The sequence below is a fragment of the Saccopteryx bilineata genome, chromosome 3 (assembly GCF_036850765.1).
Source record: "Saccopteryx bilineata isolate mSacBil1 chromosome 3, mSacBil1_pri_phased_curated, whole genome shotgun sequence".
NCBI classification, from domain to species: domain Eukaryota; kingdom Metazoa; phylum Chordata; class Mammalia; order Chiroptera; family Emballonuridae; genus Saccopteryx; species Saccopteryx bilineata.
This window is the reverse complement of record NC_089492.1, coordinates 213,734,097-213,753,539: the sequence shown is the minus strand read 5'-3', so window position 1 is coordinate 213,753,539 and position 19,443 is coordinate 213,734,097. Positions and strand designations below refer to the sequence as shown.

General features: G+C 35.6%; 1 protein-coding gene across 1 annotated transcript in view; it reads right to left on the bottom strand.

The window, feature by feature from the left end:
• Window positions 1-1,847: 1,847 nt before the first annotated feature.
• The window catches only part of COL24A1 (collagen type XXIV alpha 1 chain), a 367,011-nt gene continuing 349,415 nt past the window's right edge, over window positions 1,848-19,443 (bottom strand). The window contains exons 57-61 of the mRNA XM_066264956.1: window positions 18,732-18,797; window positions 17,928-18,096; window positions 8,804-8,913; window positions 6,054-6,257; window positions 1,848-2,536 (exon numbers count right to left, since the gene is read on the bottom strand). Coding sequence (XP_066121053.1) covers window positions 2,390-2,536; window positions 6,054-6,257; window positions 8,804-8,913; window positions 17,928-18,096; window positions 18,732-18,797 — 696 coding nt within the window. The 3' untranslated portion in view covers window positions 1,848-2,389. The remainder of the gene's footprint in view (window positions 2,537-6,053; window positions 6,258-8,803; window positions 8,914-17,927; window positions 18,097-18,731; window positions 18,798-19,443) is intronic.

The window sequence follows — 19,443 nt, the reverse complement described above, 5'->3', positions numbered from 1 at the left end:
GAGAGAGAGAGAAAGAGGGGGGGTAGGAGTAGGAAGCTTCAACTCCCATATGTGCCTTGATCAGGCAAGCCCAGGGTTTTGAACTGGCGACCTCAGAGTTCCAGGTCGATGCTTTATCCACTGCGCTACCACAGGTCAGGCACTGATAACTATTCTTAATAAAGAAATGGTTTCCCTCAGCATCTGAGAATTTTCAACAGAAACATAATTGGCCACTTTCCTTATGTTCAGAAGGGGGAACTCTGAGGGGAATTGCACCATCTCATAAGTCTGGGACACTTATCCTCTTTTCCACAAGCAGTTGCTGCAGTTGATTTTATATATATATATGAGCTCCTAAATACAAGAAGTTGATTCAAAGTACTGCCGTTCCTTGAGATATCCACTGGGGATTGGTTCCAGCACCCCACAGACACCAAAATCCATGGATGCTGTGTACCTGGAACAATGTGGTCGCTCTTTTGAGACCCTGAGCTTGCAGGCACATACAACAAGCAATCAATGAACAACTAAAGTAAAGCAACTATGACTTGATACTTCTCATTCCTCCCTCTCCTCTCTCTGTGGTGGCACAGTGGTTGAAGCATTGCCCTGGAACACTGAGGCCCTCAGTTCAAAACCCTGGGTTTGCTCGGTCAAGGCACACATGGGAGTTGATGCTTCCTGATCCCTGCCCTTCTCTCTCTCTCTCTCTCTCTCTTTCTTTCTTTGTCTTCTCTCACGAAAAACCTATTAACGTTTTCCCAGAGTCCAGGCAAAGCGCTGGTGACCGGTTAATGTTGGAATGTTTCCCTGGACTGATGAGGATGGAAGCGGTGGAAATGGAAATTGAGGCTTGTCCACAAAACTGGATATAGTAGATCCGCCTGCTCAGTGGTATGCTGCTCCAGGCTTGCCTGCGAGGAACCGCGGTATAGGGGGAGGTGCAAGGGTTGGCCCCTTCCCGGATACTTTCTAATAATGTAAACATATATAGTAGAGAAGGGCTATGCCAGAGCAGCCATCATGCATAATAAAAGGATATAGTAACAAAAGGAGAAAAATAACACTAAAAAAGATTTAAAGCACATTTTTATTATAGATAGGATAGTGTGGTTTGTTGTGGCTAAAGGTGTGTTTATAATGTATGTACAAACTTTTCTATATACCAAAGGTATAATGCTTTTCTTTTAATACTGAACTAACATTTCGCTGACAACAAGGAAAGTTTAACTTGGTTGAGCCTATTTTAAAGGGCAAAAGACTGTTTTGGGTTTTTTTTTTAAACTCCTGGATGTTGCTTTAAAGACTAGTAAACTGAATTCTTTTTATGTCTCAACACATTAAATTTAAGAACAGTGAAAGAAAATCAAATCAATACTACAAAAACATATGATTTCTATAAAGCAGAAATATAAGTTTTTATAATTTAAAACAGCAGCAATTTCAAAAGATTTGCTGAATTAAAACTTTACAAAATATATATATACAAAGTATCATTCCAGATGATCATGGATTTTTAAAAATAGTATGTCACAACCCCTAAACTCTAACCCAAACCTACTACTGGATGTAGCTGGCCTATAACAATTTTTACAACTAAAAAAATAAAACAAAAACAAAAGGACCCCCAATTCTCTTGTTCATAAGCACATGCAACAATGTACTGGCTTTAATTCAATATCCACAAAGAGAATTTTAAAATAGAACAAAGAGTTCACATAAATAATATTTTACTTGTTATTAAGTATGTGATCAAACAAATTTAAGTACTAAAAACCAAAACAAGTCTTGATGTAACCAGTACATATACTCATAAAGAATGACAAAGACAAAAAAAGAAATTAAATTGTCTATGATGGCCACAAGCACCATGTTATAGAAAGAGCACCAAGCAACACAAAAAGGCAACACGTAAGAGGTAGTGTACCACCAGCTAAGATGTATATGCCCACTGGGGACCTGAATACAGCTTAGTATTTGGGAAAATGAGACATATTAGACTGTGGTTTATAATTTGTAGACAGAAGCATTGCACATTTGGGAGCATTAGCCAGTATTGCTCCGTAGTGCTCTGCACCTCCAGCTGTCTAATGGGTACTTTGCTCTCAGTCAAAACATATAGGATACCCTGAAGAATTCCTTGTTTACAAATCTTCGGTTCTTGGGAATTCTCTAAGAAAGCCAAGATCAATATACTTTTTAAAAGAATTAAATACTTTATCAATTATAGTCCTTTAAGAATGACTTTTCTCCATCTTGGGAGGAAGTCTTTTCTTCCTGAGATTCTTTAAAATTTAGCCAATGCTTTATTCCATACATTTCATAATGATAGTATCTTTCTGTCTGTATTTTTCCCTTTGCAGCAATTACCTGACCAATAGCATGAATTCAAACTAATTCAGAGACTTTAGAAAAAGCATACAGAACTGCTTTCAATGTAGTACTTTTGTTCAGCTTTGAGATGAGGAAGATTTTGTACTTCAATTACTGGAAGTTGATTAGTTTCCTGGGTGTGAAAAAGAAATTTTGCCTTATGCCAGCTGCCATCTTGAATCTGTAAAATAAGAACAAAATGCTTTCGTGTGTAATTGTTTCTTTAGCATGCCTTGTCAGCAATGTTTTTCACAGACAATGTAGACTTATTTTAGGAATTAGAGATAATAAACAAGAGTGTGTAGAACAATGCCTGGCACAAAGTGCTCAATAAATGGTAGCAGTTACTATGAATAATTGAAAACACAGACTTATTCCTTTCCTCAAATTGCATTGTCTGTTCTGATTTTTCAGCCTCAGAGGATAAGGCTAGCCTTTTGCTTCTGTTATCTATGAATCATTAAACCGGATACAAAATAGAAGGCTGCACTATTTCTTATATGATAAATACGCTTCTGTTCTGTGTTCCTTTATTAGAGACTGATTCTTTAAGATGGGTGTTTTTCTTGGATGAAAGGGAATTAGTTATCTCAAACTCTCTGTATATTAGGCAGAAAATAACCAGAGTCACTTCAGGCAGAAGTAGATTACAGGCTTTGGCTGGGCTGCTCAGTTGGTTAGAGTGTCGTCCCCCTACCTGCAGGTTTCACGTTCAATCCCTGGTCAGGGCACATATAAGAATCAACCAATGAATGCATAAATAAGTGAAGCAACGAATCAATGTTTCTCTCTCTCCCCCAAATCAATAAATACAAAATTTTAATAATGAATAAATTAAAATTCTGTTAAACCATCTTTTAGATTGTTTTTTTCTCTCCATTCTATTGTTATTATTAATATTGTTTCTTTTTTCCTTCTAGGCCATTTCTTTTTTCTTTTTTTCTTTTACAGAGACAGAGAGAGTCAGAGAGAGGGATAGACAGGGACAGACAGACAGGAACGGAGAGATGAGAAGCATCAGTCATTAGTTTTTCATTGCACATTTTGACACCTTAGTTGTTTATTGATTGCTTTCTCATATGTGCCTTGACTGCGGGCCTTCAGCAGACCAAGTAACCCCTTGCTTGAGCCAGTGACCTTGGATCTAAGCTGGTGAGCTTTTGTTCAAACCAGATGAGCCCGCGCTCAAGCTGGCGAACTCGGGGTCTCGAACCTGGGTCCTTGGCATCCCAGTCCGACGCTCTATCCACTGTGCCACCTCCTGGTCAGGCCTTCTAGGCCATTTCTTATTACCGTATGCTCTTTTGTTTCTGGTAAATTCCATTATGGAACAAAAACTTAAAGTCTTATCATTAAATAGCCTACAATTAAGATTTAAAAAGACAAAATGGAGACACAAAATTGACTAATTTAGTGAAGCTTTTTATTCAGGAGTTTATTCATTCATTCACAGAACAAGCATGGTATAAATTTTAAAGTTTGAAGGAACTTTAGAGATAATTTAAGCTATAAATTCTGTTTTAAATGAAGACAACTGAAGCTCACTGAAGATAAATTACTAAAGTTATAAGCTTGATGTGATAACTAGAATTAGAGTTCTGTGTGTAAGACACTGTTAGATCTAACTGATTAAGTCTTTTAAGCAATACCTATCAAACACTAAGTATATTTGGCACAGTTGAAAAGATGTGATCCTTCATTTTCTTAAAGTGCTTGGGAAATGTAAAGACAAATAAATTAGTTCTGGCTTCTGAATTCTAGCAGCTTATAAATCTTGTTGGTGGGAAGAAAAACTAACAAATAGCCATAGTACAAGACCTAAATGGTAAGTGCAACATAAATAATGTATTGTATGATGAATGCTAAATTCCTCATTTCCAACTGGAGCAGTCAGGGAAAGCTTCATGAATTCAGAATTCAGAATTTAAGATGGACCTCTTTGTATGCCTAACATTTCCACTTGGTTAGAGAGGTAGAGGAAGAGAATGACACGACTAATTCAAAACAAAACTACACAACAATAAAAACAACACCCAATAAAGCACTGGAAAAGTAGAAGGTGGTTATAAAAATAAGCCTAACATGGGTTTAAGTGTACAGGTTTTGTCCTGGAAAAAATTTTGATGGAAATCCAAGTACCACCATTTCTTTCACATAGAAAATGGAAATAATAAAAACCTACCTCATGAGGTTGTGAGGATTCAATAAGATTTCAGTTAAAAGTCTCCAGCAGTATAGTGTGGCATAAACTTTGGAGTTCACACATTAGCTGCCTGATCTCTGCCTTTACTTTCTTACCTATAAAATGAAACTAATAATTTCCTCCCAAAGCTATTATAACTAAATAAAATAGTGTATGTGATACTTGGTACCCGCCACGTAATAAGCCCTCAATAATTAGTAGTAGGAACTGCCATTGTTGATGATGATGAAGAATAGATCAGTCTGGCCATGGTTTAGGGTAGACAACCAGTGAAAGCCCAGGCTGGAAAAGTAGGATGGGCTTGACTGTTTGAAGTGCTGAATAAATAGCTTACAAGTTTGGATTGTGTCTCAGAGACAGTAGTGAAAATTTCTGTACAAAACTGTAAACGTTAAATGAATTCATTGGTAATATTGATCTCTTCTTCTCTTATACAGAATGAGCCATATATTCAATACTTCTGACTGTTTGCCTATGATTTTCCAAATACTCGTGCATTATTTGTCTGGAAATGTTATGAAAACATAGAGTTCCCTGTAAATGGTAACAGATATTAAATCATGGGATTCATAGTACACAAGAACACTGAAAGTCTTTGGTAATATGTATGGACAATTCTAGTGGACAATTCTAGTCTCTGTAACAGGCCTTGGCAAACTCTTTTGTAAAGGGCTAGATAGTAAATGTCAGTTCTGTGGGGCATATGGTCTCCACCACATTTACTCAAATCTGCCATCCTACTATGACAACAGCTATGAATCAAAACAAGTGAGTGTGGCTGTATTCAATAACATCTACTTATAAAAACAAATGGTGGGCTTGATCTGATCTGTGACTGTATAGTTTGCCAATGCCTGCCCTATACCACAATATTTTAAAATTATAGAATTTTAATATTAAATAACCTAAGATTATATATTTTAATAATATAATTTTAATAATAAAAGTAATAATAAAAAGCTCATGATTTAATAATAAACAATAAATAACATTCATTATTTAATTTTAATAAAATGGACTATAATTAAAATATTGATTGGTAGAGCCAGTCAATCTGCAATTATGCCCATATTTAATATCAGGTATAGACACTAACAAAATGATATAAAACTGATTTGTTTTTATAAACTGCTTTTCATAAAGTAATGAGATGTAGAATCACAGTGGTGAAAACATATAAAAGACATTTATTTATATGTTCTATCTATCTTTCTATGATATAATTATTTTATATGGGAAAATTAAATTTATGTATTAACATCTATTTTGCATATAAAATTCATGGATGACCAATGGATGTGACTAAAGTTGACAAGACATGATATAAGCAAATGATGGATTTTGAAAAATTAACAGGACATTAAAATTTATGACACTTCTGTATCTGCAGTTGCAGTAAAAGCCTTCTTATTCTTATTTTAATTTTATAGTTTTTTTAAAAAAATCAATTTTAAGTTAGTTATATTGAATAATTCTAAAAGTGCCATTCCCTTACCTTGCATTCATCTGAAATTACTTTAGGTTCAAGTAGAGTGTTTTCTTCAAAAATTTGGCCATTCCATCCTTTGAAACCAATAGGCAATCCTGAGCCACTTGTCCACAATGGAGTGTTTAGACAGTGAATGGTGATGACTTGGGTGACTTCTGAGCTCAGTAAATGAAGAAAATTCATCTGGACTTTTCCAACTCCAAACTCCAACTAATGTTACAGAAACAATATGCAGGATATAAGATGTGGCAATTGAGAAACTTATAACTTGGTAAAACTTGAGGAAAGTCTTTGAAAGATAGCCTCAAGAAAGTTACTTCTTTTGGCATTTAATAGCCAGTCAGGCCCTGTCCAGTTGGCTCAGTAGTAGAGCATTGACCCGGTGTGATGTCCTGGTTTGATTCTCTGTCAGAGCACACAGGAGAAGTGCCCATCTGCTTCTCCACTACTCCTCCTCTCGCTTCTCTCTCTCTCTCTTCTACTCCTGCAGCCATAGGTAGATTGATTTGAGTGCATTGGCCCCAGTTGCTGAGGATGGCTTCGTGTAGCCTCCCCTCAGCTGCTAAAAATAGCTCAGTTGTGAGCCTCAGCACCACATGGGCAGAGCGTTGACACCAGACAGTGGTCTCTGAGTGGATTCTGGTTGGGGCTCATGCAGGAGTCTGTCTCTCTATCTCCCCTCCTCTCATTCAAATAAGAAAATACAAATTAAAAAAATAAAGATGAGGACAGGACTTTGGCCAGGTTGCTTTGAGGACAGAGCACCATCCTGGTGTGCCAAGGTTGAGAGTTTGATCCCTGGTCAGGGCACATGTGTGAAGCAATCAATAAGTGCACAACTAAATGGAACAAGTTGTTGATTGATGCTTTTCTCTTTCTCTCTCCCTTATCCACTTTTCTTCTCTCTCTTAAATTGATGGAAAAATTAAAAAAAAAAGATAGCATCTTATTCCTTGTGCTGCCAGCTCAAACGTAGTTTCAGTCATATTGTGAGTCATAATAGCATGAATGTTTATTGAGTGAATGAATGCATGGACCCGCATTAACTAATAAAGTGAACAAGATAGAGCAAAATTGGAGCAAGAAGATCTGATTGCACATTTTCAAGGCTTAGGCAAAAAAGGAGATATTTCCAGAGCTTTAGACAAAATATTATTATTACTATTATTATTTTTTTTTAGCATTGTTAATGCAGAGATGTGATCATAATATAAGTGAATAGAAATGGTTCCTATTGAGGAATCATATGAAATTTCAAACATAAAATTAAAAAAAATATCTGTTAGGAGGTTAACAGAGAAGAAAAAAAATAAAACAACATAACAGTAAAGCCCTAGGAAAAGAAATGAAGGGCAAAAGATGAAAACATGGGATGATCATTATAAGAAACATGAGAGTCTGTGTAGTTCAAGTGCTTTCATTGAACAGATGAGGATCATAATTGTAAAATATGTAAACTTTCCGAGCTTTGCTCTCCTTGTCAGTCAAGCTGGGTATGATGCGGACATGACAGGATTGTTACGAGGATTGATGTGCCAACTGTCTTTGACCTGGGAAGACTGCGGCCCAGAGCAGGCTCTCTGGTGGGTCACAGTATCATTTCCTAGCTTGCAGCAGAATAGAAACTAGAATCCAGGTCCCTAATGCCATGTCTACCTTTCCTTCTGCTACCTGCCAAGTTTTTCTCAGGTTCAGTTTATGGATAGGAGGGATGAGAAGACTGATTCAGTGAAGGAAAGAATGAAAGTGCAGCCCTTTCCTGCTCTGACCTCCTTTGCATGCCACTATCCTTTCTTCTATGACAGTCCAAATAAAATCCTGGGCCAAATCCAGGGGCGTGCAGATGATAATGTGAATATTTGGGAAGTAGGACTACCCTGTGATTCATCAGTAGAGGTATACAGATTCCCTAACAATGGAAGAATCCTTCCTTCTTCTGCTTTGGGGGCAATAATGATGAACACCTATTGAGACGAACTGGTGAAACACCCTGGTTAATGAAAGGGGGATTATTTTAGGAGGAGAGAGCAGTCTAACAATAAGCAGTTAAAAAGACTATCAGACTACATTTTTGCTACTGCTTTTTATTTTATTCTATTTATTGTTATCATGAACAAAACAAAATAGGCACATGTATCAGTTCTTCATCAGTGAAAAATAAGTTTTTGGTAATACCAAGCTAGTTTAACCATAAAAAAGTAAGCTTTAGGTTTCATAAATGCTTGTTACAATACCCAGTGTTATATCAAGCTAACTTGCATTCATTCTAAACATTTGGTTTATAGACTTATATTTGAAAGGAGTTTTAGATAATAGTCAATAAATGTCTAAGGGAGGTTATTTTGAGCTTAATCACCAAAAAAAGGGCAAGTTTTGTGGCAAAATTTCTCTTTTAATGATAACACTATTTTCAGTAAAATTTTAGGTAACTAATTACTGATCAGAAACCTTGCAGCTGCTTAGGGATTTTCTAACATGTGCGTGTATAAAACATATGCTTCATATTTTAAAAAGAAATTTAAAAACATAATCAGTAGAGTAAGCCAAGATAAACCAATCATAAAAATACAGAATCAAAATGTCCTGATATCCTAGGATTATTTTTTAAAAACAGAAAATATTCTTACATATGGTAGAGAGTAATACTTTGCTTTCATACATAAACTTTATAATTATTTAAAGTGACAGAATTTTTAAAATCATTGCTCACTGATACTGGGCAGGTACTGCCATATATTCTGAAATCCAATACGTACCTTTGTCATAGGAGCAGGAGATAAACATGTCTGACCGCCAGCACTGAAATTGCAGAAAACCTCAATGGCATCTGAAGGGCATCCGAGATTTGGATCAATCCAGTATTTCCCTATTAATTTATTGTAAACCATAAAGATATTTAAATACTATATTAAAATATATTTGAAACATCCTTACAAATTATATATTAAATATATATTTTGTCTTACATGTAAAAAAGTAACAGCTTATAGAAATATTTACATTTAGTGAATAGATGGAAGCAAGCATTATATAAAATTAATAATTTTATATACTGAAAATATCATATTTTTCACATACCCATCAATCTAAGGGCATTTTATAATTTTAATAAAAATGATAGAATGGCTGAATTTATTGTTTCATTTTACAGATAAGATGAACTGAGCACCTTAAAGTGAATTGTTTAACGTTACACAGTTAATAGAAAATTTGGACTAAATGTGGTATATGTGTATATTTCTGTTCTATGTATTTAAAATGAATATATTCTTTTAAATACAGAAGCAACTTTGGCAATCTCCTGGATGTAAAATGTGTATTATAATTAAAATTAAAATGCCTGACCAGGCGGTGGTGCAGTGGATAGAGCATCGGACTGGAATGCAGAGGACCCAGGTTCGAGACCCCGAGGTCCCCAGCTTGAGCACTGGCTCATCTGGTTTGAGCAAAGCTCATCAGCTTGGACCCAAGGTTGTGGGCTTGAGCAAGGGCTTACTAGGTCTGCTGAAGACCCGCAGTCAAGGCACATATGAGAAAGCAATCAATGAACAATTAAGGTGTCGCAATGAAAAACTAATGATTGATGCTTCTCATCTCTCTCCATTCCTGTCTGTCTGTCCCTATCTATCCCTCTCTCTGATTCTCTCGCTTCTCTGTAAAAAAAAAAAAAATTATAACACATTTTTTTAAGAAAGAAAATATACAGTAAAAATGGCTCTCATTTTTTGCTTTCTTCAGCCAATTGTAAGTAGAACAAACTGAAGTCCCTACAGCCAATGCAAGCCTACCAATCTTTGCCTCCATGGAGGACCCAGGAGAATCAAATAGGGCCTGAAGTTAGCCTGCATAAAATACTAATGCTGAAAAAGTATTGAGCTAATATCTTAATTGCAGAATAATAGGCATAGAGTATTAAAACTTCTCCTTATTCCAAATGTAATGGGCAAATAATCTTGAATGAAGTAGCCTTGCTTTCTTCCATTAAAAGGCAAGATAATCAAACAGTATTTGTCAAATGTCATTTTCTACAATAGGTGGAAATCTTTGTCTGTTCCATTTTTGCCCCACAGCAAAGATTCCTTTGGTCCACCATTTTCAAAACATTCTTGACTATTCTCCCCTCTACTATTCTACTAATCTTTGAAATGAATACTTGCTGAACTGGTAGCTCCATGAGTAGGAGACTGTGCTCTACTGAAGTGGTTTTCAAACTTTGGTGGCATTAGAACCATCTGTTAAAATACAGATATCTGTTTGTTTGTTTGTATTTTTCCGAAGTTGGAAATGGGGAGGCAGTCAGACAGACTCCCACATGCACCCGACCAGGATCCACCCGGCACGCCCACCGGGGGTGATGCTCTGCCCATCGGGGGCGTCGCTCTGTTGCAACCAAAGCCATTCTAGCACCTGAGGCAGAGGCCATGGAGCCATCCTCAGCGCCTGGGCCAACTTTGCTCCAATGGAGCCTTGGCTGCGAGAGGGGAAGAGACAGAGAGGAAGGAGAGGGGGAGGGTGGAGAAGCAGATGGGCGCTTCTCCTGTGTGCCCTGGCCGGGAATCGAACCTGGGACTCCTGCATGCCAGGCCGACACTCTACCACTGAGCCAACCGGCCAGGGCCAGAACACAGATATCTGGACCTTACCCCCTGAGTTGTTGTGTAAGGTAGGGCTTGAGAATCTGCATTTCAACAAAATCTAATTGTGTTTCAGGGACCACATTTGGAGAACCTCTGATCTACTGAAAGATGGAATAAAGGGGTAAAAGTGGTCCTACCCCCATTTCCTTATAATTTTGAAAACTTTATAAAGTTTGTAGGAATTTAAGATGGATTTTTTCCAGGATGTGATTCAGACTTCCAGTCTTATCTACTGGGGTAAACATGTATCTTCACTCACAATTTTTTCTCTTATAAGAGATAGTTTCCTACTAGTATGTGAGCCAATAAATTACTCCTAAAGAAGTTTTCCATCAAGCAAGCTCTCAATGATATGCAGAATGGAATGCTTTGGATTCAGGCACTGTATTGTACAGTGATGAACTTGTAGGGTCTTCATAATTTTTTCTAGATAGTCTGAACTATGAATAAAGCACTGTACCACAATATATATCTTTTGTAGGCCTAAGTGTTCTAACTCAAAACTGGCTCTTGGAGGACACCGTGGCCCTTGCAACCCTTCAAGTTCTGTCACAGCCAGATAGCATTGTGTCTGGAATTGGGAAGGTATCGTTCTGTTCTTCTTTGCCACTTTCTGACCATTCTACCCATTTTTTCCCTAGAGATGCTCCATGGTAAAATTACTGTCATCACATTATGTCATTTGTTACCTCTTCCTGCTACAATCATAAACTTTCTTTCTTTAAATATTTCAGCTTTAGATGGCTTCACTTTCAGAAAGTCTATTTATGACCTATTTCTTGGTGATTTTAAGCCCACATGAATGACACTTTCAATACTCTGGCCTTTTGTTACTTGAACTCTTGCACCTCCTCCATTTACTTTAATCATTAACTTCTAAGGTCATATTAGGGCTTTTGTTGTTACCTACAGCTAGAATTTCTCTATAATTTCACCTCTCCTGTCTTTCCAGCTCATTCTCCCTAGCGTAAGGACTCCAATAATCCTTTGACTCCATTGTGGCTTACTATTCATTTAATTGTCCCTCTTAGCTCACTTCCCTTTCTACCCAGCTTAAAACCCACAGTCCTTCGCCATAATACTTTCTTTAGAGACTTTTTTAACATCCTTGCCCTTCCTCCCTTCATTGTACTTGCCTTATAAATCCCCAACTTTATATAAATCCAATTTTGTGCCTAAACTGTAAGTGTGAGTAAATATGGCTGGAGAAACACCCAATATGCCAACTGGCCTCACTTTAAATTCAAATGTTTGTAAGGCTGTCAGACAATAATACTGTTTCACTAGCTCACTCCCTCTGTCACTTTCCCAGTTCACTACTTGCAACCTTTCCTTCTCCCTCAAATTGATTCTACCCATTCCTTCATCCTTATTTGACAGATAACCTTCAAGTTCTCTGAGCTAACTGAAGCAATCTGAAGAAAACTTACATAAACTCCCAATCTTACATCTACCCACCTACCTGTACTTGCACAGACATATTCTGCCTTTGCTCTTACTACTGTGAATAAACTGTGCCGTTATATAAGGTTTATCTTGTCAATTGCAGCATTAGTTTCAAATCTTCTAATTTTTTTCTTTGGAGTCTGCTTCTATTGTCTGGTGTTTCTGCTAGTTCTCATTCATGGTGACTTGTCAAATTGTATGTCTGGTTATCACTGATTGTGTGCTGGGCAATATATTTGAAAAGTTATTTGTGTAAATAATTTGAGCTCTATGATGATGTTATCCTTTATAGAAGATTTTTGTTTCTATTATGTGTGTGGGGGTATAAGCAGTCTGGAGATATTTTAGTCCAAGTTCAAAGTTTGACATTTTCTAAGCTATCTCAATGATGTAAAATTCAGCTACAATTTATATAAATGCCTTTTTCCTACCTACAGTGGGATCCTTTGAAAGCCTAAGTCCTACCCTTGGTGGGCCCCAGATTCCTACTTTTGACTCCTAGACTTATGAAGCCACCAAAAGTATTTCTCAGTTTCTGAACACACCCAGGGCAAAAGTAGCTCTAACTGTTGTGCTCACCTCTCAAAATCTTTGCTTGTCAAGACATAGAAACTATCAAAGTGTCTTTGATGATTAGATAAAGAAGTTGTGGATATATCATATACACAGTGGAACACTACTCAGCCATAACAAAAGACGAAATATTATCATCTGTGACAACATTGATGGATCTTGAGAATATGATGCTAAACAAAATAAGTCAGATGAAAAAAGTCAAGAAACATATGCTATAATTCATAAGTGGTATATGAAACTGAAAACAACAAATAAATAAACAAGACAAACTAACTCATGGACACAGAGGATGATATGGTGGTCAACAGAAGGAATGGGAGGTCAATAAGGGGATATAGTAAAGGGGAGCAAATATACTGCTCACAAAAATTAGAAGATATTTCAAAATGAATATGAAGCAATAAAATATCACCTAATTTTTGTGAGCAGTATATGTGGTAACAGGAGATTTGACTTGGGATGGTGAGTACACAATGTAATATATAGATGATGTATTATAGAGTTGTACACTCCAAACCTATATAATTTTATTAACCAATGTCATCCCAATAAATTTAATAAAATATATTTTTAAATCTTGGTACTTTGTTAACTATTTAATGCTTTTAACTTAATCAAAAAATTTTTTCCCATTGATTTGAGAGAAAGAAAGGGAGAGGAAGGGAGAAGGAGGGGCCAAGAGGGGGGAGGAGAGAGAGAGTATCAACTCATTCCACTTAGTTGTTCCATTTAGTTGTGTACTCGTTGATTGCTTCTCCTACGTGCTCTGCCTGGGGATCAAACAGTAACTTCATTGTGTGAGGATGACACTTTATCCACCGAGCAACCCAGGAAGTTAACTTAATTAATTAATTTTTTTTTTTAAATTGATCAGGCAATTTTTTTTTGCCTTCCAAAATAATTTTATTTTTGTTTTGTGATAAACATTTAAAAATAATTTTAGATTCACATAAAAGTTGCAAAAATAATATAGTTTTTCTTATACTCCTAATCCATCTTCCACTAATAGTTACATATTTGTCAAAACTGAGAAATTGACCTTGAGACTCTACTCTTAAATAAACTGAATACTCTATTCAAACTTTACCAGTTTTCCACCAATGTTCTCTTCTGCTCCAGTGTCCAATCTGGGATAATATCACAATGCATTACTTACCATATTTCCTTAGTCTTTTCCAATATGTGACAGTTTCTTACTCTTTTATAATTTTCTGTGCTTTTGACCCTTTTGAAGAGTACTATTCAGGTATTTTGTAGAATGCTTCTCAATTTGGGTTTAAATGCATTTGCTTCTGATTAGACTTGAGTCATTAGCCAGGCAATTTGAATTACCTGCTTTATTATTGGGAGTGGAAACTCTCCAGGTACTGCTGTATCTTAAAATCTAATAAGGTTTTAACCACTACCATTCCTCTAAACTGCTCTTATGAAGGTCATCAAAAGTCTTCCCATTGTTAAAGACATTAGCTTTCTCAGTCTTCACCTCATTTGACATTGACCAAGTGGACTCCTTCCTCAACAGGCAAACATTTTCATCCCTCCACATTCATCTAGTTTTCCTCCCATGTCAGGGACTGATTCTTAGTTTCCCTTTAGCTCCCAGATCTCCAAACACTTATACGTAGACTTGTTCTTTCTTTCTTTCTTTTTTTTCTTTATCTACTCTTTAGGTAGTCTTAAGAAGTCTTGGGGGATTAGATACTATTTTTGTGTAAATTGCTTCATAATTTCTGCCTTCACCCTGGTAAAAATTTTTACCTCTAGCCATTTCTCTCTTTATTTCTCTCTTGAATATTTAACTACCTATTAACATTCTTACTTGAATGCTTAACAGACATCTCAAACTAAATATATTCAAAACCGAACTCCTGATCTTTCTTCAAACCTTCTTCCCCATTTCTATTAACAACGGCCCCACTCTTCTTCTAGTCCCTTAATCAAAATCTTTAGTCATCTTTTCTCATTCTATTTGTCTCAAACCACGTGAGAAATAATATCAATGGAGCCACTTCAAAATGGAGTTAGAGCTGCCATCTCAGAGGAATTGCTTTGCATGGCTTACTCCTCAAACTTTCAGGATGTTTAAATGGGCAAAATAACTTTGAGCTTGGCCAAACCAACACTGTATTATAAACAGCTCTTTACAAAGCTAACAGGAAAGCAAAATTCTGACCACCAAACTGAAAATTCAAGACATTCTTTAGACTTAGCACCACCAGGTAGAGTTAAGAATAATTTAGCTTATTTGCATCTAATATAAAGTCCTTGACTTATTAACACCATAGAAATTCTTTCCTTCTATTCATGTAATTATTCCCTTTCCTTTTCTTATAAAAATCCCTTGCCTTCACCACTCATTGGAACACTATTTGAGTTTCAGTCTGAATCAGTGCTTTCCGAACAGCTATTTTATTGGATCTCAGATAAACACTTGCTGCCTTTCACTTTGGTCTTTTATCTTTAGTTTAACAATCTACATCTAAATTATCAACAAAAACTGCTAGCTCTACCCTAAAGTATATATAAAGATTTGACAATGTCTTATTACTTCCCCTGCTGCTAATTCTAGTCCAACTCATCATCATTTTTTACCTGAATTATTTCAAAAGCCTCTCAGTGGCTTCTTCTACCCTTGTTTTCAGTATATTTGTAATACATCAGCTTCAGCAATATTTTTGAAATCTAAGTCAAATCATGTCATTCCTTTACTCAATAACATTCAATGGCTTCTCATCTTATTCAGAGTAAGAGCTGGAGTTCTGAAGTAGTCAATTAAATTCTATATAATGTGGTTGCTTGATATCTTTCAGACTTCATTTCCTACCATTTTCCCCTTTATGCACTCTCTTCCAGTCACACTGGCCTTCTTCCGAATTATAGAACATGCTAACACACTCTCAGACCCTGGGCTTTTGCATTTCTTCTTTCTGCCCAGAAACCCAGGAACCCCCCACCCCCTTCTTTTTGGCCAGATTTCCTGTAGCTTGTTCCCATACTTCCTCTTGATTTTGCTCAAATGTCACTTCTCAGAGATGCCTTATCTAATTACGTACTCTCTTTAAAATTTCAATCCCATTCCACTTTCTATTATATCCCTCTTCCCTGCTGTTTTGTGTTTCTCTACAGCATTTACTGCCTCCTACTGATAAAAGTATTTTTGGGCATAAAAAACTTTTCTTACACCTTGCAATCCACACCACTTAGCTGTATCTCCTACAAGGAAGGCAGACCTTGAATTAGATTTCATTGATCTGTATACCTTACAATGTCTTTATTCCTTTTAATTCTATAGACTTGCCTTTTTAAGCTCTTAAATTTGGGAAGAATCAAACTTAGAAATACTATACAGAGCTATAACTGTAAATATTATTTTGGTATTTTATGGTAATCTAGGGTATAAAATATATAGAAATTAAGCACTTTATTAATATTAATAAAATTAATATTTTTATTGTACTTTTAGAATGGAAGTAGATGTTTTCTGACAATATATGTGTGTGTGCACATGGTATGTATGTATATATAAATAAAAATAAATAAAATATGGATTACTATTCACCCTACAAAATGACATAACATAGTTTTTTTTTTCAAATCAGCTATGTGTCATTATGTTGGGACTAGAGTTTTGTTTTTTTTTCTTCAAAAGTTTATTCATTGAACTTTGAAAAAAACTAACAAAAAGTATCTTGAAACCAAGACATACACATAAGAACTTTAGATTGTGAATAAAAAAAAAGAAATACCTTTTTGAGAATTAACTGCAGCCTACTGTCTCAAAATTTGGGAAATCAAAGAGTTACAGCCCTTGTGGATTTCAGTTCTCCAATGATTGCCACTACATTCAGAATTAAATGCAAATAAATGCTTGCCATAAACTTCAAGAGGCCTTAAGATCTGGCTGCAATCTACCTCTCCAAACTTACACCCACTATGTGTAGAAAACAAAACCTTTGATCTGTTCTTACAACTGTCAAGCTTGTCTTCACCTATTGCATTGTACATGTTATTTTCACTGCCAGGATAGAGCTGGGCCTTTAGGTCTCAGTTTAAATAAGACTCCTCCAGGAAATCTTTGCTATTATTTTCTTCACTTGGTATTTTGAAAGGTGAGATATATGCAGTGTCCATGGACTTGGGCTTCTCTGATGTACTGGTCCCTGAGATACTCCATCTGTGAGGGGATCTTTCTGCTGGCACCTCTGTATAAATGAGTGACGCGATGAAAGTAATATAAGGTGCTTTAAACTCAGTAAGATGATTCTCAGAGTCTTTAAATTTTTACATCCATCTGGCAAGCTGACATCACTGTCAATAACAACAAAAATCCATCTTTTCCTCATTTCAAATCCTGGCTGAGTTTCAATCACTTCCCAGTCTTGAAAATCTTGGGCTGAAATTTGCCAGCACGATCCTTTCACTTTTCTTTTTTCAAGGTCTTGTGGCACTCAAGCCATTTCACAGAAACCCCCTTCTTACTTCTCGGGACTAGAGTTTTTAACAAAAAATGTTAACTACTAATATTGACTGTACAGCTGACCAATAAAAATTAAAATTAGATGACATACTGTAGCAGACTGAATTTCCCCTGCTTATCAGATAATAATGACAACTCTACTTGCTTTAAACCTTTTCCTGATGGTTCTATTCTAAATCTATTTTTTGCATGTCTAGTTAATAGACATTGGGGTCCCCATGTAGAGATGAGAAAATTCCAAGAAAAAAAATTACTCCATTTCCATAGTCATTGATAATGAAATGAGGCATTTAAATTCAATTTTGTGCAAAAACTATAATTTCAGGAAGTAATGTGAAAGGGGGTTCTATGATATCTTTCTTTATATCGCCAACTTTAGTGGTCCTGATAGGTAATCTAATTAACCCAAAAGTCCTCCCTTCCTATTTTAATTTTAACATGAATGTGATACATTCCAAGAACAATGTATAAGCAAGTGATATAGCAAGGGCTGGAGCGGGAAAAGTCAGAGGTCAATAACAATGTGTAGTAAAAGAATTTCTAATGTAAGCCCTGAGAAAAGGATACTCAGACATCAGAAATGTGTCTTTCTCAAAGAATATTTCGTTCTTCATAACATTAAAATGCCTCTTCCAGGGCTTTATAAATATATTTAATATACGGAATGAATGCAGTGCAAATTTCAAACACATTGAAACGATGAAAGGAAATTACATATCTGAGTTGAGGAAACCAAGGACTTACCATCTGATACTTTGTGTTCACAGTTAAGCAAATCTTTGCAGATACGTGCTGGGTTATCTTGTGTGCCAAGAGGGTTCTTGATGCTGTGCAGTAACTTGCTAAGGTAGTTCAGGGTTTTGAATATCTCTGCACTGTAGTCAATTAAAGTCACTTCAGTATTCTGGTAGCTCTGCCAAGTTATCATAAAAATGATATTAAGAAAAAAGCATAGAGTAGCCATGAACAATAGGTAACTCTAATAATCAACATGGATGGATCAAGGCAGAAAAAAAAATTCCTATTGTGTGCAATGATTTAGGAGTGGGATGCAAAAAATGGTTTGTATTTAAATATAAGAATATGTATACGCTTCATTAATTTTGATCCTAAGTAGAGATTAAATTCACACTCAAAAGTCTAGGTTTCAAGCTGGCAGAAAACTTCACAATTACTATGCCTACTTAATGTTTTTTAAGAGAATTACACATTGAATAATTAGAGTTTAAACAAGAAAAACAAGTTAGTGATGATAGGTCTCAGTCTAAGAAATGGCCAACTTCATTCAATTATTTTTTTTACAATGCCTAATTCCTTATTAAAAGATCCTTTAACAATATTACATTTTTATTTTAAATGTATTCTTTAAAAATTCTATGTATATACATTTCTCTTTATTAAACTCACTTACTTTGTCCTCAAAATAGTTTCATTATTTTAAATCTGTTTTAAATATAATATTTGAGATAAAGCCTCATTTTGGTTTCCCAAAAATTTGTTTAATTTGTATATTGAGACTGCCAATGTAAATAAAGCCAGATATATTACCTCCATCTGTAGGGCAGCATGTGATTCAATCAAGGCTTGAATAGCAGCATTGATATCCATTTGTTTCTGTGTAAAACAAAACCATTTGAGATCAGCAATAAGATCAACACTGAATGCTCTAAAGTAAAGGCTGTAAATTCTGAAAGCACTGCTGTTAAAAGTATACTAGACTCCTTATCTGAAAGGGGTTTGTACCTCTATAGTTAGACAGATCTTGCAACTTTTGCCTGGCTATCTGAAAGGACAATATGCTGCCTTCATCCAAATTTTAAAAGTCTCCTAATTAAAATAGGGCCAAATTCTAGAGCACTCAAATGAAAAAAATATTTGTCTCTGCTGCATGAAAAAACACACAAAAGTTATTCAAATGGGAGAAGAAAGAAATATGACCCCCTCAGTTAATAAATTATAAAGTGAAGAATAAATAACTGTAGTAATTTTAAAGTTGCATTCCTGGAAGAAAAATAGAATAAAATACTACTGTCTTGAGGTGGTCACATTAGTTTAATCTGATACTTCTGTGGTCTTAAAAACAATTTCTAAAGTTGGAAAATGTACCATTAGTCCCAAAAGAAATAATAGAGCATAAATCCAATCTCCTCCTGTATTTAGTAAGAGATATTTTTAGAGAAAGACTCAGCATAACCATTAGTAAAAGTCATTCTGTATTTTGGTTTTTAAAAAGCTTGGAAACTAAGAAGCATGAGTTGAG